The sequence below is a fragment of the Leptinotarsa decemlineata genome, unplaced genomic scaffold, assembly GCF_025532065.1.
Source record: "Leptinotarsa decemlineata unplaced genomic scaffold, Ldec_3_MD MMD2_tig00026294_RagTag_RagTag, whole genome shotgun sequence".
NCBI lineage: Eukaryota > Metazoa > Arthropoda > Insecta > Coleoptera > Chrysomelidae > Leptinotarsa > Leptinotarsa decemlineata.
In genome coordinates this window covers 3,364,569-3,392,434 of record NW_027412674.1, presented here as the reverse complement: position 1 = coordinate 3,392,434, position 27,866 = coordinate 3,364,569, and the positions used below count along the sequence as shown (strand labels likewise).

The 27,866-nt window shown below is 35.3% G+C and overlaps 3 protein-coding genes across 7 annotated transcripts in view; 1 reads left to right on the top strand and 2 right to left on the bottom strand.

Moving 5' to 3' along the window:
• The window catches only part of pdm3 (POU-domain protein pdm3), a 360,484-nt gene that overhangs the window by 170,945 nt on the left and 161,673 nt on the right, over positions 1–27,866 (top strand). The gene's annotated exons all lie outside the window — the stretch shown is intronic.
• Positions 3,189–8,780, bottom strand: LOC111508444 (poly(A) polymerase type 3). The gene is made up of 6 exons (XM_074180170.1): positions 8,305–8,780; positions 6,876–6,998; positions 6,553–6,808; positions 5,746–5,957; positions 4,947–5,244; positions 3,189–4,100 (listed from the first exon to the last, which is right to left on the bottom strand). The coding sequence occupies exons 1-6, from the start codon at positions 8,623–8,625 to the stop codon at positions 3,670–3,672; spliced, it is 1,641 nt and encodes a 546-aa protein (XP_074036271.1). The 5' UTR covers positions 8,626–8,780; the 3' UTR covers positions 3,189–3,669.
• Positions 14,850–20,749, bottom strand: LOC141484791 (poly(A) polymerase type 3-like). Its single transcript, XM_074180169.1, has 6 exons — positions 20,120–20,749; positions 18,531–18,653; positions 18,208–18,463; positions 17,401–17,612; positions 16,602–16,899; positions 14,850–15,757 (listed from the first exon to the last, which is right to left on the bottom strand). Exons 1-6 carry the CDS (start codon positions 20,438–20,440, stop codon positions 15,333–15,335), a joined length of 1,635 nt encoding a protein of 544 aa, XP_074036270.1. The 5' UTR covers positions 20,441–20,749; the 3' UTR covers positions 14,850–15,332.

Sequence of the window (27,866 nt, the reverse complement as noted above, 5' to 3'; positions counted from 1 at the left end):
ATTCTCCATCAATCCAAGCAAATTTCTGGACAATCCATAGCCACTAAGCTTTTCTAGGAGTAAGTCATGATGCACCTGATCAAATGCCTTTCTGAAGTCCGTGAAAACAACATCCAACTGTGATTTATTTTCTAACGTTTCAAAAAGCTTATTGCTTAATATCAATAGATTAGTGATGTTGTTGTACTATATATTTATGAGTGTAATTGCTGAGTTTGATAAAAATGATTTGTTCAAATATTTTTGCTGGAGCCCTATAATTTTTCACATCCATTTTGTTTCCCGACTTGTGTATTGCTATTGTTATAGAAGTTTTCCAAGCAGTTGAGAATGAACCAGTTTTAATGATCAAGTTGTAAATATAAATCAATGGAACTTCCAGCCATTCACTACAGCCTTTCAAAATATAAGGAGGAATACCATCTGTACCTTCTGCCTTCTTGGGTTTCAGTTTTTTCATTGCTGCATTAAAGTCGGTCTCGCAAATATCTCTATGTCTTTATGATTCATTACAAATGATTCATTACAAATTCCTATACCATTATGTTTATCTTTGAAATGCATGTTATAAGTTGCAGGTTCGGAGCAAAAGACTGACGAAAAGAATTTTCAAATACGTCGGCAGTTTTATCTTCGTCCACAAACTCATTATTATAGACAAAAATTTCCTAGATTTGTATTATTTGACATTTTTTTATTTACAAAACTCCAAAATTCATTCATTTCGGTATATCTACTATCTTCGATTTTTTTATAATAAATCCTCTCTTCTTTTCTATTTTTTTTTCAATTCGCACCTTAACTCTTTGAATTTATTTTCATAATGAACTGATAACATTTTCAATTTCCTATATCTCTCTTTTCCACTCCTCAGCTCCTTTATCTCTTTAGTAAACCAAATTGGATACGAATTGTTATTCTTACCGAAACTAATTTCAGGGACACACCTTGCTACCACGTCATTCCACCAACTACAAAATTTACCTAAGGCCACTTAAACATCGCTTTCATTAAGAACTGTATGCCACTCGATATCTCCGAAAATGCGACTCCTGCCTTTGAACAACTCCATCTTGACTTCCAAGATTCTCGGCCAATCAAAGTCACAATTTACTGCTTCACTTCACTGAAAAATGATCGATAGTCTGAATGCGGGTTCTTTTCTGTAGGTAAATGAAGGTGGCCTTGATCAGTCTCCAGATTATTGGTATGTGTCCCTGTGCTGAACTTGCCCTGAGAATCACACACAATTTTTTGAAAATAACTTCCGGTCCCTTTTGAAGCATTACTGAGACTTATGGGGTTGAAATGAGTTTACAGTCCATTTGATTTTCTCCAGACCTATCACCTTCTTTGTCATTTGCCAGTCCTCCCTGGATGCCCTTTTGGGGGTCTCCAGTTCTGAATTCGCCCAGGACTCGGTGTTAGATTTGTAATTTCTGACCCGGGAAAATGTATCCTAAAAAGCTCTCTAATACTCTCCTCTCCGGTTTCTGTATACACCCCCGTATTTGTTTTCAGATTATTTATCGAGACCTGAGATTCCTTCGTGAGTATTTTGTAGAGCCTGGCACATGCTTGGGTCTGTTCGACCTCTTTACATTGCATTCTCCACGTATCTCTCTTGCATTTTCTCAGGACTTTGTTATACTCAGTTAGGGACCTTCTGTATTGTTTACATGAACCTGATCCTTGCACATTTGAAGGCTTTCCTAGTTTTTTGTATCATCCTCGCCAGATCTTCATTCCACCAAGGCACATTCCTCTTTGATCTCTGGTTTATTATGGGTCAATGTTCGTTATACGTAGAATGATGAATCCCTGTAATCGATCTGCTGCTAACTCTAGGTCTATGGAATCACTGATGTCAAAATCCATGCGGCCTAAACAGGTTTCCAGGTCCATCTTGTAAGCTCCCCAGTTTGTTTTTCGGGGATTTTGATATATTAAGATTTCAAAGTTCATATGTCGATGATCTGAACAAATTTCCTCATCAGACACATTCCATAGATATACCAGATCTCTACCTTTCCTTTCCCTTCAAAATTTGTCACTGACTAAATACATTTCATGCACACGCATAACTCATCAGCATCCACCACAATTCTGTTACAAAATGTGTACAGAAAGTGTACACGAAGATCGCAAAAGTGATCCAACTAAATTCAAAATCCCGTAGCTTCACACATATTTTCACCCTACATAATTTCACTTTGTCCGGCGTTCTTCTGAGGGTCCGGTAAAACATTGGTCGAGAGATGGATGCCGTTTAGTCGAGTGCCCTGAAGACTTCGCTACTGTAATTTCACGGGGCTGTGAATCTCAAACCTCTGTTCCCCCTACGATAGCTCTTCCCACCTCGCGTAGTGTAGTAGACAAGCTTCAATCACCCAATATCTCTGATCAGTTCTAATCACTGGTATGTGTTTCACTGTTATCATTTATTTATTTGAATAGTTATATTTTGTGGTAAATAAATGAATAAATCTAAAGAAATGAACTTTAAACGTTCAAGCCAGTCTCGGATATACCTACACAGTAGGTTGAATGGACTGACGCCTATCAGAATGAACTTGGATATAATCCAACGCACTTCGTGGTTTTAGCGAGGGGAGAAGTTGTTTTCTGATAAGCGTCAGTCCATTCAACCTAATGTGTAGGTATATCCGAGACTGGCTTGAACGTTTAAAAGTCATTTTTTTATTAGATTTGTTTACTGCCAGTATTCAAGCATAGCTCACTGATAGGAAACTTTCTCTTCTTATTAAGAGGAATCGGTCAAATTTCGGATATGCATTTGGTTTGTACCTCGTCCACTAGATGGAGTGACATTTTGCTGTTCGCTCCAACTTGGGAAGAGGAATGAAATACTTTGTAAGTATTCCGATTTTCAATTATGGAATACCATAACTTTAGGTCGATGATAGTCACTGTCTTGCACTGACGACTGGCTAATGAGCCCGAAACCGGTCTATACAAGTGTTGCCGTTCCAAAATTGAATGTCGACTCTTTTAGTTGTATTGCCAATTGCATATGCAGGAAATTTTCTGTGGCTTCAGGCCATCCAACCTACTGTGTAGGTGTATCCGAGACTGGCGTGTTTAAAGTTCATTACTTTAGATTTGTTTACTGCTAGTCTTCAAGCATAGCCCACTAACTAATAAGAAAAATTAATGAATAATACACGTTCTCATTTTCCATTTATTGCATTTAAAATGAGTGAATACAATGTATAAATAAAGAAAATGTGGCAACACAATACCATTACAATTTTGAAGACCTGGAAGAAGTTTACCAAATTGAATAGGTGTGGAATATAGCTCAAATGTCCGCCACGGCTTTTTTGAGGACCGCAGCGGTTTGTGGCATATATGCATACACCTGCGACTTTAAATGAAAACTAGGGTCAGTTGCCAACTACTCCAGAACCCCTGCAGCCAACACACGTTGTTGTCTAATGTAAAAACCCGTTATTTTCCCTTTCTTCAGGAGCAAGTGTAACCCTAGTAGAGGACAAGCCACTAATCTCTTACCACAAAAATCACTCATGACAATCACATAAAAATTAATGAAGAAGACTGCCAACGATATCTTCCTTTGAGTCGAATTGTAGACTGGGAACAATTCCAAGACATTCTCTTTCCAGGTCATTCATTACGAAATCCTCGTCAGCCACTATGAACTGGAGTAATTTTTTCGGAAAGCCTAACCTTTTTGTTAGGTACATCTCCTCCCGAAACATCTTCAGACTTTCTCTTTCTACTTTCAGGGTTAATATCGTTCTTGATAATTCCAGATTTCCTTTCTCGTTTGATGAGTCCTGGCGCCAAATACTGTGACAACTGTTTCCTCTTAACATGCCTTGCATCCAAAGTCATTCCATCTTTCATAGCCTGAATATTTATTGCATGCTTCATGACACGATCCGTAAATGATTTAAATTCTCTTCTCAGGTCGATAGTGGAGTCTGTCCTAGCAAATTCCAGTCCAATAAACCACATAGAACATATTGTGTTAGGTTCGCTTTGGGACTCCAGCATTGAGAACCTTTCAGGATTGATGTGTGCAAGGTTTATGAATTGATTTCTTTCTAGATATGCTAAAAATATACGAAACTATCATAAACATTAGAAAAATACTGAATACATACAAAAATTTCCTCTCAATTCATGATTGTATTCGTTATAGTCATTCAATTTTAGACTAAAAATAAATATTTCATTGTATAATCTGGATAAAATGACGTAACTGTAAATATGAGAAGTTTCTCAAAACAAAAAAGGTATGACCTCCTTTTAGTGCCTTTGATGTTCGAATTTTGTTTTTAATAAAATTCATTAATTCGTCTACAATAATGTTGTTATTGAGTATGGTTGATAAATCCAATTTACCATATGATAATTGATGTTGAACATAAAATTGGTACATCACTAATGATCGGGAAAGAAATGAAAGAAAGAAGAGACAAGGCTATAAACAAAAACAATCCAATAAACAAACCCAATTCTGACTCCAATTAATTTAGTAAAAAATAATTTTTCTGAAGCCCTCAACAGAAAAATAAATAAAGAAAGAAGTTCTTCTTTCAAAAATACAGAGGTGAAACTCACATATCACAAAATTACATGTATAGAAAACTGTTAAACTTGGAATGCTACTCAGTACCGAATAAATTAAAGTTTCCTTTTCAAATGGAAATACAGTTGGAAAGCATGTACAAATTGAACTGTGGAAGCTGTCACAAATAGTATGTTGGTCAAACTGGACGGACAACTTCAAGAACATTTTCTTAAATAATCTCACGAACACCATCACAATATCAAACAGGAAAATCAAAACTAAACAGAATAAATTAGTTGTTTCAAAATTAAAAACATCCGACATTCAACGGCTCCTACATTATTCGAATATGTCACAAATTTCTTCCAAAATTATAGTTTCTTACCTACAAGAATCCTAGCTTTGCTTTCAACTAATCCGCACCACTCCAAATGATCTCTTGCATTACCTGCCTTCACAAGTAGTACAATAAAATGCTTGTATTTTGTAAAAAATGCTGGCTGCTCAAATAACTTGTCCCACTTGCTTTTTCCTAGCATGATATCATCAGTAATAGACAATCCTTGTTTGAACTCTTCAATCATTATTGCCCTTGTGGAAATGGTCACATTGAATGTTGAATTTTGTTGTGGATAAGCAGGTGTGATAATCGGCATCATATGATAACGATCCTGAATGTTCATCTGTTGAAACATGAAATTTCTGAATTACAAAAGGAACTATTAACGACTTTATGAGTATAATGACTTTCCGAAAAACTCACTGGTAGTTGAATGTCAACTGCTACTTATTAATCAGAAGGTTTGTTATCCAATGAATAGTAAACCCAAAGCTGAATATTACTCGAGAATTTTTTCAAAACAAAACAGTTATTTCAACACCTCGACACGTGTTTCGATCATCTTCAAGAGGAAGATGATTACATTAATCAGTTGACCAGTTTAATGATCACTTTATTCAGTTGCTCAGTTTAATCTTTCGCTTGAAAATGACTTGGTAACCGAAACACATCTCGAGGTGTTAAAATAATGGTTTGGTGTTGAGGAAAAACCCCAGTGATATTCATTAGTACACCAAAGTTTCCAAACAGTGCAAGACCAAAACTACTTAAGTCCACCAATAAGTCTTACTGACGAGTATGACGCAAACACGTTCTGTTTACCAGTTACAAAAAGTATACATACCCTAGGATCCCACATAGGAAATCCAAGATAATGATATGACAGATCTTTCAACAAAATAGGCCGCGGCCACTTCCATTTTGAGTAAATTAAGAAAAATTTACTGACTAATGTGGAAGGTGCCGCATTTGGATATAACTGACAAGTTCTTGCTACCAGCAAAGCCCAGGAAACACCACCCAAAAACCCTAGAACGTTACTGTAAATGCCGTGTCCTGAAAACGAAAAATAAGCATTAAAATTATACTACAGAAAATATATTGAATTAATATAAAGGCAGAAATAAGTTTCGATTAAACAAAGACAAATTATGTGAGCCTTTTCCAAATCAGGTTACATTGAAATTTTTGCTTTTCAGGATTGTTCACTGTTATTTACTTTGACTGAGTTTTGAAACATATGCATTTTTTGCTACAACCCCAATTTCCTGCCATTGACCCCTGTTTCAGTTGCAACACTGCTTTCTATCTCAATCGTCTGAACCTTTGAAATGAAGCAGCGGAGCAATTGCCAATTGGCCTGTCAAATGTTTAAATGCTGTTATTGTTGTTCTTTGTAATTCTTGTTATTCTTTGAAACCCGGTTGGAGACGGGTCACTTTTGAGAACTCCTCAAAACAAACGACAGAATGACGTAGACTCGAATGTTAACCGTTCAGAAAATGTATAACAACTTTTAAGAACATAATGTGTCTTCATCCAATAGCAGAAAGTAAAATATTTGTATGTATTGGAGAATTGAACGAATAAAAAGGGCAGTGAAAAATCAGCAAACAATCTCTGGTTACGTAATAACTAGGAAAATACTTACTTTTCGCCCATAGCTTAATAGCTCTTGAAGCAAGCCTGAAGTTTTCTATGTTTGGAACTAGTCTTAAAATCTCATCGACCACTCGATAACCATTCAAACTCCGTACACACCTTTCATCTAAGTTTTTCAGTACCATATCATCACGTAAATCTATTGAATCTGGAATTTCTTTCAGGGATAGTCTTGCGAATAACATATCAATCTCAATCCCTTCAAAATTCATTTTGATCACGGGTACGTAAGCTTCTTCAACTGCCTGAAAAAATGAAAGAAGTAATCAAAACAAATGGTATCAGTTCATCCGATTAGTGCAATTTACTTACCCTGAGGTCTGATACTTCGGGTTGTGCCTTGAGAAGTTCATAAAAAGATGAAAAGAATTCAACTCTGCTAATGTGTCTAGGAGCAACACAGAGTGCATCGATATCTGCACCTTTACCGTGAACCTGAAAACATTACATGAACACATTCGTAAATATGACTCCATTATAAAATTTCAGGTTGAAGTTTATAATTTATCTACTATGTATTAACCTGTCAACGAGTATCTACATTTCCATAACTGTTTGGATTGGATAAATCAATGTCATCAAAAGAAAGAAGTAGAGGCTAGTGCTTGAGATGTTATTCATATCACAATCAGATCAGTGCATTAACAAAATAACTGGCAAACTATCGAAATATACTTTTCTGTGATAATTAAAAAGTTACATAATCACAAAAATTCTTCTTTGATGTATAAATAAATAAATATTCATACTTCCCAACTACCTGAACAGTATGTTCTGCGTAGGTAGGTCAAAACAATATGCTTCTGACAAATTTCGATCATTATGTAAAAGTTTTATGATATTCAAAGATAAATTTCCTAGATTAGGTACAGATTTATGAGAAAAATTGATAGGTGAATTATCATTACATAAATTTCTGCAAGTATTGAAAATTAATTTACCGAGAAGTTTTCTGCGATAAGAATTCTCGAGCAATATGCCCAGTTTGAGATTTTTTGTTAGAGGGAAGGGTTTACTAATTTTCCAATATTTCTCAAACAGAGTATTGAATTGACTTTTACAGAGTTTATGTGAAAAGAATAGAAATCCACAGATGTTGGTAAACCAGCACTATTCTCCTATTAGCCACTATTCTCCTATTAAATCGTAATGGACGATCTATCCGAAAATACACCTCCTAAAGTGTCCTCAATGTTGTTAACAGATATGATCAAAAATTACAGTTCACTACCGAAATAGAAAATACTAACACCCTTCCTTTTCTCTATACAAGAGTTATTCGTAGAACTGACGAACCCCTTATCACTGATTGGCATACCAATTCAGGATATATTCACATAATAAAAAATGAATGAAATCTACTTCAATACTCTGAATTTGAATGCCTAATGTTGCGGTTTTTGCAAAACCATTTATAGTGACAATCATACAACAAACTGTATTAATTAGTCTTTAAATTTGGGTGTTCATCAAGTACCGGCCAGTTATAGTCAATTGACTCATGAAAAATGGTATTTATGTGATGGTATGACTTGGCCAAACAAAATAATTCCAATACATGTTCCACTCACTGCCATTAATTTATGTGCTTATTCCATTCTTCACATTCATGTTCACTGTCGGTGTAATTTTGTAATGTTATTCGAAGAAAAAATTCATAATCATAACTTCAAGTGGATCAAAGCTACCAGGCGACAAAATATACAATCCATTGCAGATAAATAAATGTAAAACTACTCACACCAAGTCTGTAACTACCAAATGTATAAAGTTTTCCCCCCAATTGTTCTGCCACTCTTTCAGACATATTACGTTTCATGGAAACTTCTTTGGTCCATTGCTTGACTAGGTTATATAGTTTTCCTAAAATATAAATGCGCTGATTAAGTTCCTGTTCAGATTCGAACACATCGAATAGTTTCAATGATTCTTCTAGTTCTTTCGTCTTTATCAAATCTGATGGTTCAGGACCAGCAACTGATATTGCAGGTGTCATCCCCAGAGTTGTCAACTTTTCATCATTTCGCTGGGCATGATTCTCTTTGTTTTGTGAAGTTGACATGTTGAATGAATGGATATCAGAGTTTGGAACACAACACAAATGAAACAGTAACCACAGAGTATCCAAATAAACTCAAGTCTCTTTGACTGCACACTCAACACTATTGTGTTTAATTATTGAGGGCTGTTCAATATATAGATATCCAAATTACCTAAGTTCAATACCTGAATTCATAAGTTAGTAAGCAAAAGTATTACTACCTGATCATTTACTGAAATATACCAAATTCTGGAAATTCAACAAAACTATTCTACTACCTGTCTATTTTTGTGTATTTTCAAAAAAAAAATCATAAACGTTAGGTTGAGTTAGTTAAGTGGTAAATTCTCAATAATAAAATATATATCATCATTAGATTTGATGTTATATTCTAGTTTTTTGGTTGAAATCATCCATTATTTCAGTGTCCTTGGATCTCACTATTTTTTTGATCGTTATAGATACTCTCACTCTAATGTTAACTTTTCGCTGTTTATTTCCTGTCTGGAAAAGGATTTGGTTTAGAACAAATTTCAACTGATTTTTTAAAATGTATTTTTTCTAAAACGTGAACAGAAGGCTATATCAGGCAAGAATTGAATTTGAAGTTCATGCATTTCTTATGAGTTAGCTGTTATGTATATTTATTATAAGGGTCTTGTTAATGAAGATATCCGGGTTCTCTATGACTATTGAGTCACAATGAGTCTGAAAATTTACTTTTCCTAGTCCGAATCTCAAACTATCTATATAAATACGGAAATTATTTGAAGTTGGGTTGATTATGCTACATAACATGACTGAAGCGATTACGAATATCCATGGTGGCTCGGGAAGAGTTATCAACTTTACCTACCCAGAACACGGAATAACCTCAAAAGGAAAGAAACTGTCAAAGTGATAAGATTCTGAAATCTAAAATAAATACAGAACGCAATGATTGTTTCTTACTCTTTAAATGCACCACGACGTGACACAACTATAGGACAAAGAAACGCAACATATCTGGGACCACGCTTATACCAAAGATTACCAGAAGAAATATCTTCACACTTCACTACTTCTTCTATGTTTGAAAGAGAAGTAAAGAAATTTATTCTGAATAGAGAGAGAACTTTCTTTTCTGACTTCATTAATCAAACTATTCTAAACAGCAATTTGACCTAAGCAATTATCAACTAGATGAAAATAACTATGTATTCTGTCTGTAACTATCGTTTCTGTAATTATGTTTATTTATCATTTATCTATTAATCGACTGATCACTTATGTAAAAGTAATTATATACCTAATTCACAACATATTCTCATCACGAACAAGCTATAGATTCATATGGCTCCTATGGTTATCTGGTTTATTTTCGATAGCACTCCATGTAATTTACATCAGTGTATGGGAAAATTAACATAATATTATTATATTATAATGAAATGAACTTTAAATGATCAAGCCAGTTTCGGATATACCTACACAGTAGGTTGAATGGACTGACGCCAATCAGAAAATAACTACTCCCCTAGCTAATACCACGAACGGCGTTGGATTATATCCGACAGGCGTCAGTGCAGGAATTTCCTGCATGTGCAATTGGCAATACAACTGAAAGAGTCAACCTTCAAGTTTGGAACAGGTACACTTGAAGACCGGTTTCGGGCTTCTTAGGCCCTCGTCAGTGCAAGATAGTGGCCATCATTGACTTAAAGTCAATGATATTCCATGATTGAAAATCGAAATTCTTTCAGAGTATTTCATTCCTCGTCCTTAGATGAAGCGAACAACAAAATTGTCACTCCATCTAGTGGACGAGATAGTAAACAACTGCATATCCGGAATTTGCCCGATTCTTTTGAATGAGGAAGAAAACCTTTCTTATTACTCACTGGGCTATGCTTGAATACAGGCAGTAAACAAATCTAAATAAACGAACTTTAAATGTTCAAGCCAGTCTCGGATATACTTACGCAGTAGGTTGAATGGACTGACGCCTATCAGAATAAACTTGGATATAATCCAACGCCCTTCGTGGTTTTAGCCAGGGGAGAAGTTGTTTTCTGATAAGCGTCAGTCCATTCAACCTATTGTGTAGGTATATCCGAGACTGGCTTGAACGTTTAAAGGTCATTTCTTTATTAGATTTGTTTACTGCCAGTATTCAAGCATAGCTCACTGATAGGAAAGTTTTTCTTCCTTATTAAGAGGAATCGGTCAAATTTCGGATATGCATTTGGTTTGTACCTCGTCCACTAGATGGAGTGACATTTTCATATTCAAGTCCGATTTTCAATTAATGGTTCCGAATACAGAGTACAGAAATGGTGAAATGGTCTTAATCATGAAATAAATATATTCATAACGAATATTGGGTTTTTCATTCTTATTTCTATATGATAACGAATTTATCATTTTCATGGCTTCTTATATATAAAATTAGAATTTTGCGTTGAGATTCGGTATGTAGAGTCAAAATCTATTTCTGAGCAATTTTTTCAAATAACTTATTTCGGTATCTCCAACGCGATGCAAAATATCGAGGATTTGCTCTTTTCGCGGCTGTCAGTCGAGCTAAGTATTCCGAAAAAAGTGACCTATGAAGGTCTATGCCTCTACTTGAAATCAAGTATCTGCTTTCAAAAATGTCTGCATATTTTGTGCATAAATATAGACGTTAGAAATTTGCAACTGTCGTTTAGAGTCTGCACTATACGTTTTACCAACAGAGAATTGAAAGTGTTCAAAATAAATTCGTCAAACAATTAACTCGTGAAACAGATATTTCTATAATCAATGGAAATCTCCGTCGAGTTTTCAAAAAATGTTTCATGTTATCTCTTACATATTGGAGAAAAAAGTCAGATATATTAATGTTGTACAAATAATTCAATAACCATGTCGAGTGTCCAAAGTTGATAATAAAAATTTCATTGAATACACCTTGCTGAGACGTGCGAGACCATGATATGTTTGCTACTCCATTTAGAAAAATCAATTCAGGTAAAAACTTTCCTTTATGCAAAACAAGTTGTCGCCCCCGGCTTCGCCCGCGTAGAATTTAATTTGTCACATTGAGTTTCGTGACAGACCATTTTAAACAAACATTTTTTTCCTCTTGGGGTTGGAAATTCCTGAATTTTTATGCTTATTCACGCTATACAAAGAACCTACCTACATACCTACATATTTCAAGACTCTACTTTCAGGCTATACATCAATATAAGAGCAGGTAACAGCTAGTAAGTAATTTATGCTTTTACTATGAAAATACCGTAACTAAGAAAATATGTCAACTGTTCTAAGTAAAGAATAGCTGGCTAACTGCGTTGCGTCCAAATTACTCAGTGTAAAAGATAAAGTTTATCTATATCAAAAACTTAAAACGATATTTTAATCATTTTTTTTATTAGAATTTTACAGATATTCTATAATTGGCATTTTAACTAATTATCCAATATAATTGTATTTATTGCTCAGTATTTTCAATATAGTGGCTACCACACAAGAGGTAAATATATGCTAACGTGGACTCTAATTTAGAACTATTCAAGATAAACAGTCTTACGTACATTATCTGCATGTAACTCCAACGGTATAGGCAGCGCACGCCAAGATAGCTCTCAGGGAGCAAGAATTTTTGCGACTTACTTGATACTGATCGTTATTTCGTGACCTAAATCGATACCTTCGTAATATGTATCATATGTGTTATTCTGGTCTATAAGCTGTATTTATGTAAAGTTTCATCTAAATCCGTTCAAGAGCCCCAAACATACATACATCTTCACAAGGTTCAACATTTATATTAGTATAGACAGATAGTCAGACGCTACAATAGTTATTGCAATAATATTGACAGGACGTCGACAGGTGGTAAAAACATCAAGTGGACAGTCTGATCTCAGCGACACAAAATATGGAGTACCTCAGGAGTCTGTTTTAGGACCAATGTTGTTTTCTATATATTCAAATGATCTACTAACCATCATCTCAGGACGATTTACTGTATTTGGCGACGATACCACTGTTATACGGAGTAATGAAGCTATCAAATATGATAAAAATATATATTCAAAAAAGTCAACCCTGGTGTAACGCGAACTCCTTGTGCTTCAATCTAAACAAAACAAAACTGCTTACTTTCAAATGAATACTATACCATTTAGATTTGGATAACCACTACATATAAAACAAACAGCACACTAAATTTCTTGGTATTCACAAAGACAATAGCAACCCTGTAATTATTCTGAGCCGATCCCTACTATATTGAAGTAGTTCTTCGTTTTTTTTCTAGGACGGTTCCCTAATGAAGGTTCCACTGTGTTTGTTGCCAGGTACTTTTATCCAGTACTCTGTATGCTTCTTATTGGTTTTTGTTCTAATCTGGTTTCGTACCAATGATTTTGGTACCCCCAGAGCTGGTTCAGGACCCATATATGAAGCTTTATCATTACCTGTGATTCCTGAATGCCCTGGCACCCAGTACAAAGTAAATGTTTTCCCGTTTGAAAGTTCATTTAATTCTTCATGGCATTCCCAGTCCAGTTTTGATGTCACCCGTCATTCCCAAACATGCAAGTATTTGCACCTTGCCTAGTTTGTTGATAGTAGTCGCCTGCTTCATCTTTGGCCACCAGACCAGAGATGCGTATTTTATCATGGGTTCAACCACCATCATGTATAGCCAATGATATGGCTATACATGATGGTGGTTAAACCATGTCTGGTTTTAGCCCCATGTTTTTCCATAGGTGCGTCTGGCGAGTATCAGTGCTACCTCAGTTTGGAATCTACTTACTCCCAGATATTCAACCTCCCACGACACTTGTATTTCTTTCTTTCTACTATGGTCGATTTGGATGGCTAAGTCGTCTGCATATCCCAGTGCTTTATACCTATTGTGGTCCAGGAGGAATAAAAGCTCCATGCGGTCTAAACAGGTTTCCAGGTCCATCGTGTAGGCTACCCATGTTTTTCGGGGATTTTGATGTTTGGAGGTCTGAATCCCTCCGATTTCAAAGTTCATGTGTCGATGATCTGAACAAATTTCCTCATCAGACACATTCCATAGATATACCAGATCTCTATCTTTCCTTTCCCTTCAAAATTTGTCACTGACTGAATACATTTCATGCACACGCATAACCCATCAGCATCCACCACAATTCTGTTACAAAATTCACCCTCAGAAAGTGTACACCAAGATCGCAAAAGTGAACCAACTAAATTCAAAATGCCGTAGCTTCACACATATTTCCATCCTACATAATTTCACTTTGTCCGGCGTTCTTCTGAGGGTCCGGTAAAACATTGGTCGAGAAATGGATGCCGGTTAGTCGAGTGCCCTGGAGACTTCGCTACTGTAATTTCACGGGGCTGTGAATCTCAAACCTCTGTTCCTCCCGACGATAGCTCTTCCCACCTCGCGAGCAGTCAAACAATGCGGTCAAAGGAGGTGTACATAGTAGACAAGCTTTAATTACCCAATATATCTGATCAGTTCTAATCACTGGTATGTGTTTCACTGTTATCATTTATTTATTTGAATAGTTATATTTTGTGGTCAATAAATGAATAAACCTAAAGAAATGAACTTTAAACGTTCAAGCCAGTCTCGGATATACCTACACAGTAGGTTGAATAGACTGACGCCTATCAGAATAAACTTGGATATAATCCAACGCCCTTAGTGGTTTTAGCCAGGGAAGAAGTTGTTTTCTGATAAGCGTCAGTCCATTCAACCTATTGTGTAGGTATATCCGAGACTGGTTTGAACGTTTAAAGGTCATTTCTTTATTAGATTTGTTTACTGCCAGTATTCAAGCATTACTCACTGATAGGAAAGTTTTTCTTCCTTATTAAGAGGAATCGGTCAAATTTCGGATATGCAGTAGGTTAGTACCTCGTCCACTAGATGGAGTGACATTTTGCTGTTCGCTCCAACTTAGGAAGACGAATGAAATACTTTGAAAGTATTCCGATTTTCAATTATGGAATATCATAACTTTAGGTCGATGATGGTCACCGTCTTGCACTGACGACTGGCTAATGAGCCCGAAACCGGTCTATACAAGTGTTGCCGTTCCAAAATTGAATGTCGACTCTTTTAGTTGTATTGCCAATTGCATATGGATACACCTACTGTGTAGGTGTATCCGAGACTGGCGTGTTTAAAGTTCATTACTTTAGATTTGTTTACTGCTAGTCTTCAAGCATAGCCCACTTACTAATAAGAAAAAATAATGAATAATACACTTCTCATTTTCCATTTATTTCATTTAAAATGAGTGAATACAATGTATAAATAAAGAAAATGTGGCAACATAATACCATTACAATTTTGAAGACCTGGAAGAAGAAGTACCAAATTGAATAGATGTGGAATATAGCTCAAATGTCCGCCACGGCTTTTTTGAGGACCGCAGCGGTTTGTGACATATTTGCATACACCTGCAACTTAAAATGAAAACTAGAGTCAGTTGCCAACTACTCCAGAACCCCCGCAGCCAACACTCTTCGTTGTCTAATGTAAAAACCCATTATTTTCCCTTTCTTCAGGAGCAAGTGTAACCCTAGTAGAGGACAAGCCACTAATCTCTTACCACAAAAATTACTCATGACAATCACATAAAAATTAATGAAGAAGACTGCCAACGATATCTTCCTTTGAGTCGAATTGTAGACTGGGAACAATTCCAAGACATTCTCTTTCCAGGTCATTCATTACGAAATCGTCAGCCACTATGAACTGGAGTAATTTTTTCGGAAAGCCTAACCTTTTTGTTAGGTATATCTCCTCCCGAAACATCTTCAGACTTCCTCTTTCTACTTTCTACTTCGTTCTTGATAATTCCAGATTTCCTTTCTCGTTTGATGAGTCCTGGCGTCAAATACTGTGACAACTGTTTCCTCTTAACATGCCTTGCATCCAAAGTCATTCCATCTTTCATAGCCTGAATATTTATTGCATGCTTCATGACACGATCCGTAAATGATTTAAATTCTCTTCTCAGGTCGATACTGGAGTCTGTCCTAGCAAATTCCAGTCCAATAAACCACATAGAACATATTGTGTTAGGTTCGCTTTGGGACTCCAGCATTGAGAACCTTTCAGGATTGATGTGTGCAAGGTTTATGTATTGATTTCTTTCTAGATATCCTAAAAGTATACGAAATTATCATAAACATTAGAAAAATACTGAATACATACAAAAATTTCCTCTCAATTCATGATTGTATTCGTTATAGTCATTCAATTTTAGACTAAAAATAAATATTTCATTGTATAATCTGGATAAAATGACGTAACTGTAAATATGAGAAGTTTCTCAAAAAAAAAGGTATGACCTCCTTTTAGTGCATTTGATGTTCGAATTTTGTTTTTAATAAAATTCATTAATTCGTCTACAATAATGTTGTTATTGAGTATGGTTGATAAATCCAATTTACCATATGATAATTGATGTTGAACATAAAATTGGTACATCACTAATGATCGGGAAAGAAATGAAAGAAAGAAGAGACAAGGCTATAAACAAAAACAATCCAATAAACAAACCCAATTCTGACTCCAATTAATTTAGTAAAAAATAATTTTTCTGAAGCCCTCAACAGAAAAATAAATAAAGAAAGAAGTTCTTCTTTCAAAAATACAGAGGTGAAACTCACATATCACAAAATTACATGTATAGAAAACTGTTAAACTTGGAATGCTACTCAGTACCGAATAAATTAAAGTTTCCTTTTCAAATGGAAATACAGTTGGAAAGCATGTACAAATTGAACTGTGGAAGCTGTCACAAATAGTATGTTGGTCAAACTGGACGGACAACTTCAAGAACATTTTCTTAAATAATCTCACGAACACCATCACAATATCAAACAGGAAAATCAAAACTAAACAGAATAAATTAGTTGTTTCAAAATTAAAAACATCCGACATTCAACGGCTCCTACATTATTCGAATATGTCACAAATTTCTTCCAAAATTATAGTTTCTTACCTACAAGAATCCTAGCTTTGCTTTCAACTAATCCGCACCACTCCAAATGATCTCTTGCATTACCTGCCTTCACAAGTAGTACAATAAAATGCTTGTATTTTGTAAAAAATGCTGGCTGCTCAAATAACTTGTCCCACTTGCTTTTTCCTAGCATGATATCATCAGTAATAGACAATCCTTGTTTGAACTCTTCAATCATTATTGCCCTTGTGGAAATGGTCACATTGAATGTTGAATTTTGTTGTGGATAAGCAGGTGTGATAATCGGCATCATATGATAACGATCCTGAATGTTCATCTGTTGAAACATGAAATTTCTGAATTACAAAAGGAACTATTAACGACTTTATGAGTATAATGACTTTCCGAAAAACTCACTGGTAGTTGAATGTCAACTGCTACTTATTAATCAGAAGGTTTGTTATCCAATGAATAGTAAACCCAAAGCTGAATATTACTCGAGAATTTTTTCAAAACAAAACAGTTATTTCAACACCTCGACACGTGTTTCGATCATCTTCAAGAGGAAGATGATTACATTAATCAGTTGACCAGTTTAATGATCACTTTATTCAGTTGCTCAGTTTAATCTTTCGCTTGAAAATGACTTGGTAACCGAAACACATCTCGAGGTGTTAAAATAATGGTTTGGTGTTGAGGAAAAACCCCAGTGATATTCATTAGTACACCAAAGTTTCCAAACAGTGCAAGACCAAAACTACTTAAGTCCACCAATAAGTCTTACTGACGAGTATGACGCAAACACGTTCTGTTTACCAGTTACAAAAAGTATACATACCCTAGGATCCCACATAGGAAATCCAAGATAATGATATGACAGATCTTTCAACAAAATAGGCCGCGGCCACTTCCATTTTGAGTAAATTAAGAAAAATTTACTGACTAATGTGGAAGGTGCCGCATTTGGATATAACTGACAAGTTCTTGCTACCAGCAAAGCCCAGGAAACACCACCCAAAAACCCTAGAACGTTACTGTAAATGCCGTGTCCTGAAAACGAAAAATAAGCATTAAAATTATACTACAGAAAATATATTGAATTAATATAAAGGCAGAAATAAGTTTCGATTAAACAAAGACAAATTATGTGAGCCTTTTCCAAATCAGGTTACATTGAAATTTTTGCTTTTCAGGATTGTTCACTGTTATTTACTTTGACTGAGTTTTGAAACATATGCATTTTTTGCTACAACCCCAATTTCCTGCCATTGACCCCTGTTTCAGTTGCAACACTGCTTTCTATCTCAATCGTCTGAACCTTTGAAATGAAGCAGCGGAGCAATTGCCAATTGGCCTGTCAAATGTTTAAATGCTGTTATTGTTGTTCTTTGTAATTCTTGTTATTCTTTGAAACCCGGTTGGAGACGGGTCACTTTTGAGAACTCCTCAAAACAAACGACAGAATGACGTAGACTCGAATGTTAACCGTTCAGAAAATGTATAACAACTTTTAAGAACATAATGTGTCTTCATCCAATAGCAGAAAGTAAAATATTTGTATGTATTGGAGAATTGAACGAATAAAAAGGGCAGTGAAAAATCAGCAAACAATCTCTGGTTACGTAATAACTAGGAAAATACTTACTTTTCGCCCATAGCTTAATAGCTCTTGAAGCAAGCCTGAAGTTTTCTATGTTTGGAACTAGTCTTAAAATCTCATCGACCACTCGATAACCATTCAAACTCCGTACACACCTTTCATCTAAGTTTTTCAGTACCATATCATCACGTAAATCTATTGAATCTGGAATTTCTTTCAGGGATAGTCTTGCGAATAACATATCAATCTCAATCCCTTCAAAATTCATTTTGATCACGGGTACGTAAGCTTCTTCAACTGCCTGAAAAAATGAAAGAAGTAATCAAAACAAATGGTATCAGTTCATCCGATTAGTGCAATTTACTTACCCTGAGGTCTGATACTTCGGGTTGTGCCTTGAGAAGTTCATAAAAAGATGAAAAGAATTCAACTCTGCTAATGTGTCTAGGAGCAACACAGAGTGCATCGATATCTGCACCTTTACCGTGAACCTGAAAACATTACATGAACACATTCGTAAATATGACTCCATTATAAAATTTCAGGTTGAAGTTTATAATTTATCTACTATGTATTAACCTGTCAACGAGTATCTACATTTCCATAACTGTTTGGATTGGATAAATCAATGTCATCAAAAGAAAGAAGTAGAGGCTAGTGCTTGAGATGTTATTCATATCACAATCAGATCAGTGCATTAACAAAATAACTGGCAAACTATCGAAATATACTTTTCTGTGATAATTAAAAAGTTACATAATCACAAAAATTCTTCTTTGATGTATAAATAAATAAATATTCATACTTCCCAACTACCTGAACAGTATGTTCTGCGTAGGTAGGTCAAAACAATATGCTTCTGACAAATTTCGATCATTATGTAAAAGTTTTATGATATTCAAAGATAAATTTCCTAGATTAGGTACAGATTTATATTTTATATTTATTTTTATATTTATATTTATTTATATTTTTCCAATATTTCTCAAACAGAGTATTGAATTGACTTTCACAGAGTTTATGTGAAAAGAATAGAAATCCACAGATGTTGGTAAACCAGCAATAATCTGTAAGATTGTGCGAGACAATGAAAAAAATGTACATGATATACAATTCTATAACACCCAAATATATAGGCATATTAACGAGTGAAGTGAGACCCATTAATTCTTCTACTAATGCTCCAAAAAGCAAAATACCCCAAAAGAATACCAAAAATCTTACTGATGCTTATGATTTTTAACATGATAGTTATACTAGGACTTTCAAAAAAATTGAAAATGTTCACATCACAAAAAAAAGATATCTTTTGAATGAACTCTTGGTACACCAATGGGAGCCACTATTCTCCTATTAAATCGTAATGGACGATCTATCCGAAAATACACCTCCTAAAGTGTCCTCAATGTTGTTAACAGATATGATCAAAAATTACAGTTCACTACCGAAATAGAAAATACTAACACCATTCCTTTTCTGTATACAAGAGTTATTCGTAGAACTGACGAACCCTTTATCACTGATTGGCATACCAATTCAGGATATATCGGCATAATAAAAAATGAATGAAATCTAATTCAATACTCTGAATTTGAATGCCTAATGTTGCGGTTTTTGCAAAACCATTTATAGTGACAATCATACAACAAACTGCATTAATTAGTTTTTAAATTTGGGTGTTCATCAAGTACCGGCCAGTTATAGTCAATTGACTCATGAAAAATGGTATTTATGTGATGGTATGACTTGGCCAAACAAAATAATTCCTATACATATTCCACTCACTGCCATTAATTTATGTGCTTATTCCATTCTTCACATTCATGTTCACTGTCGGTGTAATTTTGTAATGTTATTTTCGAAGAAAAAATTCATAATCATAATTTCAAGTGGATCAAAGCTACCAGTCGACAAAATATACAATCCATTGCAGATAAATAAATGTAAATCTACTCACACCAAGTCTGTAACTACCAAATGTAAAAAGTTTTCCCCCCAATTGTTCTGCCACACTTTCAGACATATTACGTTTCATGGAAACTTCTTTGGTCCATTGCTTGACTAGGTTATATAGTTTTCCTAAAATATAAATGCGCTGATTAAGTTCCTGTTCAGATTCGAACACATCGAATAGTTTCAATGATTCTTCTAGTTCTTTCGTCTTTATCAAATCTGATGGTTCAGGACCAGCAACTGATATTGCAGGTGTCATCCCCAGAGTTGTCAACTTTTCATCATTTCGCTGGGCATGATTCTCTTTGTTTTGTGAAGTTGACATGTTGAATGAATGGATATCAGAGTTTGGAACACAACACAAATGAAACAGTAACCACAGAGTATCCAAATAAACTCAAGTCTCTTTGACTGCACACTCAACACTATTGTGTTTAATTATTGAGGGCTGTTCAATATATAGAAATCCAAATTACCTAAGTTCAATACCTGAATTCATAAGACAGTAAGCAAAAGTATTACTACCTGATCATTTACTGAAATATACCAAATTCTGGAAATTCAACAAAACTATTCTACTACCTGTGTATTTTTATGTATTTTCAAAAAAAAATTCATAAACGTTAGGTTGAGTTAGTTAAGTGGTAAATTTTCAATAATAAAATATATATATCATCATTAGATTTGATGTTATATTCTAGTTTTTTGGTTAAAATCATCCATTATTTCAGTGTCCTTGGATCTCACTATTTTTTTGATCGTTATAGATACTCTCACTCTAATGCTAACTTTTCGCTGTTTATTTCCTGTCTGGGAAAAGGATTTGGTTTAGAACAAATTTCAACTGATTTTTTAAAATGTATTTTTTCTAAAACGTGAACAGAAGGCTATATCAGGCAAGAACTGAATTTGGAGTCTTGTTAATGAAGATATCCGGGTTCTCTATGACTATTGAGTCACAATGAGTCTGAAATTTTACTTTTCCTAGTCCGAATCTCAAACTATCTATATAAATACGGAAATTATTTGAAGTTGGGTTGATTATGCTACATAACATGACTGAAGCGATTACGAATATCCATGGTGGCTCGGGAAGAGTTATCAACATTACCTATCCAGAACACGGTGAAGCTAACGATCATAGCAGTCGATGTCGTCAACACTCTGAAAAGTGATAAAGATTCTGAAATTTATTCTGAATAGCGAGAGAACTTTCTTTTCTGACTTCATTAATGAAACTATTCTGAACAGCAATTTGACCTAAGCAATTATTTAACTAGATGAAAATAACTATGTATTCTGTCTGTTATTATGTTTATTTATTATTTATCTATTAATCGACTGATCACTTATGTAAAAGTAATTATATACCTAATTCACAACATATTCTTATCACGAACAAGCTATAGATTTATATGGCTTCTATGATTATCTGGTTTATTTTCGATAGCACTCCATGTAATTTACATCAGTGTATGGGAAAATAAACATATTATTATTATATTATAATGAAATGAACTTTAAATGATCAAGCCAGTTTCGGATATATCTACACAGTAGGTTGAATGGACTGACGCCTATCAGAAAATAACTACTCCCCTAGCTAATACCACGAACGGCGTTGGATTATATCCGACAGGCGTCAGTGCAGGAATTTCCTGCATGTGCAATTGGCAATACAACTGAAAGAGTCAACCTTCAAGTTTGGAACAGGTACACTTGAAGACCGGTTTCGGGCTTCTTAGGCCCTCGTCAGTGCAAGATAGTGGCCATCATTGACTTAAAGTCAATGATATTCCATAATTGAAAATCGAAATTCTTTCAGAGTATTTCATTCCTCGTCCTTAGATGAAGCGAACAACAAAATTGTCACTCCATCTAGTGGACGAGATAGTAAACAACTGCATATCCGGAATTTGCCCGATTCTTTCGAATGAGGAAGAAAACCTTTCTTATTACTCACTGGGCTATGCTCGAATACAGGCAGTAAACAAATCTAAATAAACGAACTTTAAATGTTCAAGCCAGTCTCGGATATACCTACGCAGTAGGTTGAATGGACTGAATCCTATCAGAAAACAACTACTCCCCTGGCTAATACCACTAATCGTTTACTAGGATCCATTATCAGAAAAAAAAGACATTTCAGAAACGCAAAAACTCTGCTGAATCTCTATTTCTCTTATATACAGTGTGATACACTCAATATAAAGACACCCCTGTATTTTAGTCATTTTCATCGACCGCACTTACCGCAATAATTAGCCCTACATAGGTATCGCATTCCAATTCAAAATTTGATTTTTTTTTTAATTTTTATATTTAATAAATTGATTGATGTAGCCGGTACTACGTGGTAGGAAATTATAATGAAGAAAAGAAAATTGAAACATTCTATGTTTTTTACCACTTTTATTTGTAACTAACGTTACTGCAGTTTCGTACTATAAGGACATTTCCAAACTCATACATTAAACTAACAGTGATTACATTAGCCTTTATATAACACCACTGTAGGTAATAATAGAGGTACTTAGCTTAATTCGGTACCTGAATTTTCGTTACTTGGACAGTGTGGATATGCTAATTTGAAACCCGGTGAGTAAACTAAATCGAATTGATCATTTAACAGGTTGCACTCGCAATGTTTATGCTTGTGAATTTCCAAGGATTCCAAATAATTGAGTTTGCAACCCTTCCTTGCATAGTGCAAAATTTCCTTATCGTTTAGATTCGGGAACTTGTAGTCGCATGCCAAGGAATGGTTTGAAAACGTCGAATCATTTTCACCTAGCCTGAAGGACCATTCATATTCAGCATACCGTTTGTGGAAATTTCGACCACATAGTCCCACATAAACACTATTACACTCCGGACACTTGAGCTTATAAACTCCAGATTTTTCCAACTTGTCCACTTCATCTTTGGTATTGAAAAGGTAATCAGATAACCTCCTGGCATGTGGTATGAATGCCATTACCACATTGTTTTTCTGAAGAAACCCGCAATTATCTTTTACCAAAATATGTTAGAGTTACCCATTTCTTGATTTTTGATTGTTTAAAAATGTCCTTATAGGACGAAATTGCAATAAGGTTAGTTACAAATAAAAGTCGTGAAAAACATAGAAAGTTTCATTTCTATTTTCTTCATTTTCATATTCAAGTCCGATTTTTAATTAATGGTTCCGAATACAGAGTACAGAAATGGTCTAAATCATGAAATAAATATATTCATAACGAATATTGGGTTTTTCATTCTTATTCCTACATGATAACGAATTTATCATTTTCATGGCTTCTTATATATAAAATTAGAATTTTGCGTTGAGATTCGGTATGTAGAGTCAAAATCTATTTCTGAGCAATTTTTTCAAATAGCTTATTTCGGTATCTCCAACGCGATGCAAAATATCGAGGATTTGCTCTTTTCGCGGCTGTCAGTCGAGCTAAGTATTCCGAAAAAAGTGACCTATGAAGGTCTATGCCTCTACTTGAAATCAAGTATCTGCTTTCAAAAATGTCTTCATATTTCGTGCATAAATATAGACGTTAGAAATTTGCAACTGTCGTTTAGAGTCTGCACTATACGTTTTACCAACAGAGAATTGAAAGTGTTCAATATAAATTCGTCAAACAATTAACTCGTGAAACAGATATTTCTATAATCAATGGAAATCTCCGTCGAGTTTTCAAAAAATGTTTCATGTTATCTCTTACATATTGGAGAAAAAAGTCAGATATATTAATGTTGTACAAATAATTCAATAACCATGTCGAGTGTCCAAAGTTGATAATAAAAATTTCATTGAATACACCTTGCTGAGACGTGCGAGACCATGATATGTTTGCTACTCTATTTAGAAAAATCAATTCAGGTAAAAACTTTCCTTTATGCAAGACAAGTTGTCGCCCGCGGCTTCGCCCGCGTAGAATTTAATTTGTCACATTGAGTTTCGTGACAGACCATTTTAAACAAACATTTTTTTCCCCTTGGGGTTGGAAATTCCTGAATTTTTATGCTTATTCACGCTATACAAAGAACCTACCTACATACCTACATATTTCAAGATTCTACGTTCAGTAGCTTCGGCTATACATCAATATGTATAGCCTGGGAAGCCTTTAAGGGGGTTGTACATGGGTTTTTAGGTAACAAAAGAGATGATAACTTCACAGCATTGGTTAAAGAGCTTCTTCAAGCTTACCACCAACTTGGATGCAACATGTCCTTAAAAATTCATTTTCTTCACTCTCATCTTAATTTCTTCCTACAAAACTGTGGAGCTGTGAGTGACGAACATGGAGAAAGATTCCATCAAGACATTGCCTTAATGGAACAGAGATATCAGGGCCGTTGGAATGAAGCAATGCTTGCAGACTACTGCTGGTCTGTGTGTAGGGATGCTCCAGAAGTGTTTTATAAAAGACAAGCTAAACGACAGCGATCTTACAATGAATCGGATGGACTTAATTGAAATTTGGTGGTACAAACTTCTTTTATTTGTCAAAACACTAAGAATAATGTTTTTTTTATTAATTTTGTACTTAAAATAATAAGAGCAGGCAACAGCTTTTACTATGAAAATACCGTAACTAAGAAAATATGTCAACTGTTCTGAGTAAAGAATAGCTGGCTAACTGCGTTGCGTCCAAATTACTCAGTGTAAAAGATAAAGTTTATCTATATCAAAAACTCAAAACGATATTTCAATAATTTTTTTTTATAAGAATTTTGCAGATATTCTAAAATTGGCATTTTAACTAATTATCCAATATAATTGTATTTATTGCTCAGTATTTTCAATATAGTGGCTACCACACAAGAGGTAAATATATGCTAACGTGGACTCTAATTTAGAACTATTCAAAATAAACAGTCTTACGTACATTATCTGCATGTAACTCCAACGGTATAGGCAGCGCACGCCAAGATAGCTCTCAGGGAGAAAGAACTTTTGCGATTTACTTGATACTGATCGTTATTTCGTGACCAAAATCGATACCTTCATAATATGTATCATATGTGTTATTCTGGTCTATAAGCTGTATTTATGTAAAGTTTCATCTAAATACGTTCAAGAGCCCCAAACATACATACATCTTCACAAGGTATAACATTTATATTAGTATAGACAGATAGTCAGACGCTACAATAGTTATTGCAATAATATTGACAGGACGTCGACAGGTGGTAAAAACATCAAGTGGACAGTCTGATCTCAGCGACACAAAATATGGAGTACCTCAGGAGTCTGTTTTAGGACCAATGTTGTTTTCTATATATTCAAATGACCTACTAACCATCATCTCAGGACGATTTACTGTATTTGGCGACGATATCACTGTTAAATGGAGTAATGAAGCTGTCAAATATGATAAAAATATATATTCAAAAAAGTTAACCCTGGTGTAACGCGAACTCCTTGTGCTTCAATCTAAACAAAACAAAACTGCTTATTTTTAAATGAATACTATACGATTTAGATTTGGATAACCACTACATATAAAACAAACAGCACACTAAATTTCTTGGTATTCACAAAGACAATAGCAACCCTGTAATTATTCTGAGACGATCCCTACTATATTGAAGTAGTTCTTCGTTTTTTTTCTCGGACGGTTCCCTAATGAAGGTTCCACTGTGTTTGTTGCCAGGTACTTTTATCCAGTACTCTGTTTGCTTCTTATTGGTCCTTGTTCTAATCTGGTTTCGTACCAATGATTTTGGTACCCCCAGAGCTGGTTCAGGACCTATATATGAAGCTTTATCATTATCTGTGATTCCTGAATGCCCTGGCACCCAGTACAAAGTTGATGTTTTCCTGTTTGAAAGTTCATTTAATTCTTCATGGCATTTCCAGCCCAGTTTTGATGTCACCCGTCATTCCCAAACATGCAAGTCTTTGCACCTTGCCTAGTTTGTTGATAGTGGTCGCCTGCTTCATCTTTGGCCACCAGACCAGAGATGCGTATTTTATCATGGGTTTAACCACCATAATGTATAGCCAATGATATGGCTATACATGATGGTGGTTAAACCATGTCTGGTTTTAGCCCCATGTTTCTCCATAGGTGCGTCTGGCGAGTATCAGTGCTACCTCAGTTTGGAATCTACTTACTCCCAGATATTCAACCTCCCACGACACTTGTATTTCTTTCTTTCTACTATGGTCGATTTGGATGGGCTTGTGTTAAGCCCTTCTTCTTTGGTCCATCTTATTATAATATTCAGGGCCTTCGAGAGTATTCTGTAGAGCATAGCAGATGCTTGGGTCTGTTCGACCACCTCACATTGCCTCCTCCACGTATCTCTTGGATTTTCCCAGTACTTTGTTATACTCAGTTAGGGACCTTATGTATTGTTTCCATGAACCTGATTTCCTTGCACATTTGAAGGCTTTTCTAGTTTTTTGTCTCATCCTCGCCAGATCTTCATTGCACCAGGGCACATTCCTGTTTGATCTCTGGTTAACTATGGGACAATGTTCGTTGTACGTGGAGATGATAGCTCCTTGTAATCGATCTGCTGCCAACTCTAGGTCTATGGAATCTCTGATGTCAAAATTCATGCGGTCTAAACAGGTTTCCAGGTCCATCGTGTAGGCTCCCCATGTTTTTCGGGGATTTTGATATGTTTGGAGGTCTGAATCCCACCGATTTCAAAGTTCATGTGTCGATGATCTGAACAAATTTCTTCATCAGACACATTCCATAGATATACCAGATCTCTACCTTTCCTTTCCCTTCAAAATTTGTCACTGACTGAATACATTTCATCCACACGCATAACCCATCAGCATCCACCACAATTCTGTTACAAAATGCACCCTCAGAAAGTGTACACCAAGATCGCAAAAGTGAACCAACTAAATTCAAAATCCCGTAGCTTCACACATATTTTCATCCTACATAATTTCACTTTGTCCGGCATTCTTCTGAGGGTCCGGTAAAACATTGGTCGAGAGATGGATGCCGGTTAGTTGAGTGCCCTGGAGACTTCGCTACTGTAATTTCACGGGGCTGTGAATCTCAAACCTCTGTTCCTCCCGACGATAGCTCTTCCCACCTCGCGAGCAGTCAAACAATGCGGTCAAAGGAGGTGTACATAGTAGACAAGCTTCAATTACCCAATATCTCTGATCAGTTCTAATCACTGGTATGTGTTTCACTGTTATCATTTATTTGTTTGAAAAGTTATATTTTGTGGTCAATAAATGAATAAATCTAAAGAAATGAACTTTAAACGTTCAAGCCAGTCTCGGATATACCTACACAGTAGGTTGAATGGACTGACGCCTATCAGAATAAACTTGGATATAATCCAACGCCCTTCGTGGTTTTAGCGAGGGGAGAAGTTGTTTTCTGATAGGCGTCAGTCCATTCAACCTAATGTGTAGGTATATCCGAGACTGGCTTGAACGTTTAAAGGTCATTTCTTTATTAGATTTGTTTTTTGCCTGTATTCAAGCATAGCTCACTAATAGGAAAGTTTTTCTTCCTTATTAAGAGGAATCGGTCAAATTTCGGATATGCAGTCGGTTAGTACCTCGTCCACTAGATGTAGTGACATTTTGCTGTACGCTCCAACTTTAGAAGAGGAATGAAATACTTTTGAAAGTATTCCGATTTTCAATTATGGAATATCATAACTTTAGGTCGATGATGGTCACTATCTTGCACTGACGACTGGCTAATGAGCCCGAAACCGGTCTATACAAGTGTTGCCGTCCCAAAATTGAATGTCGACTC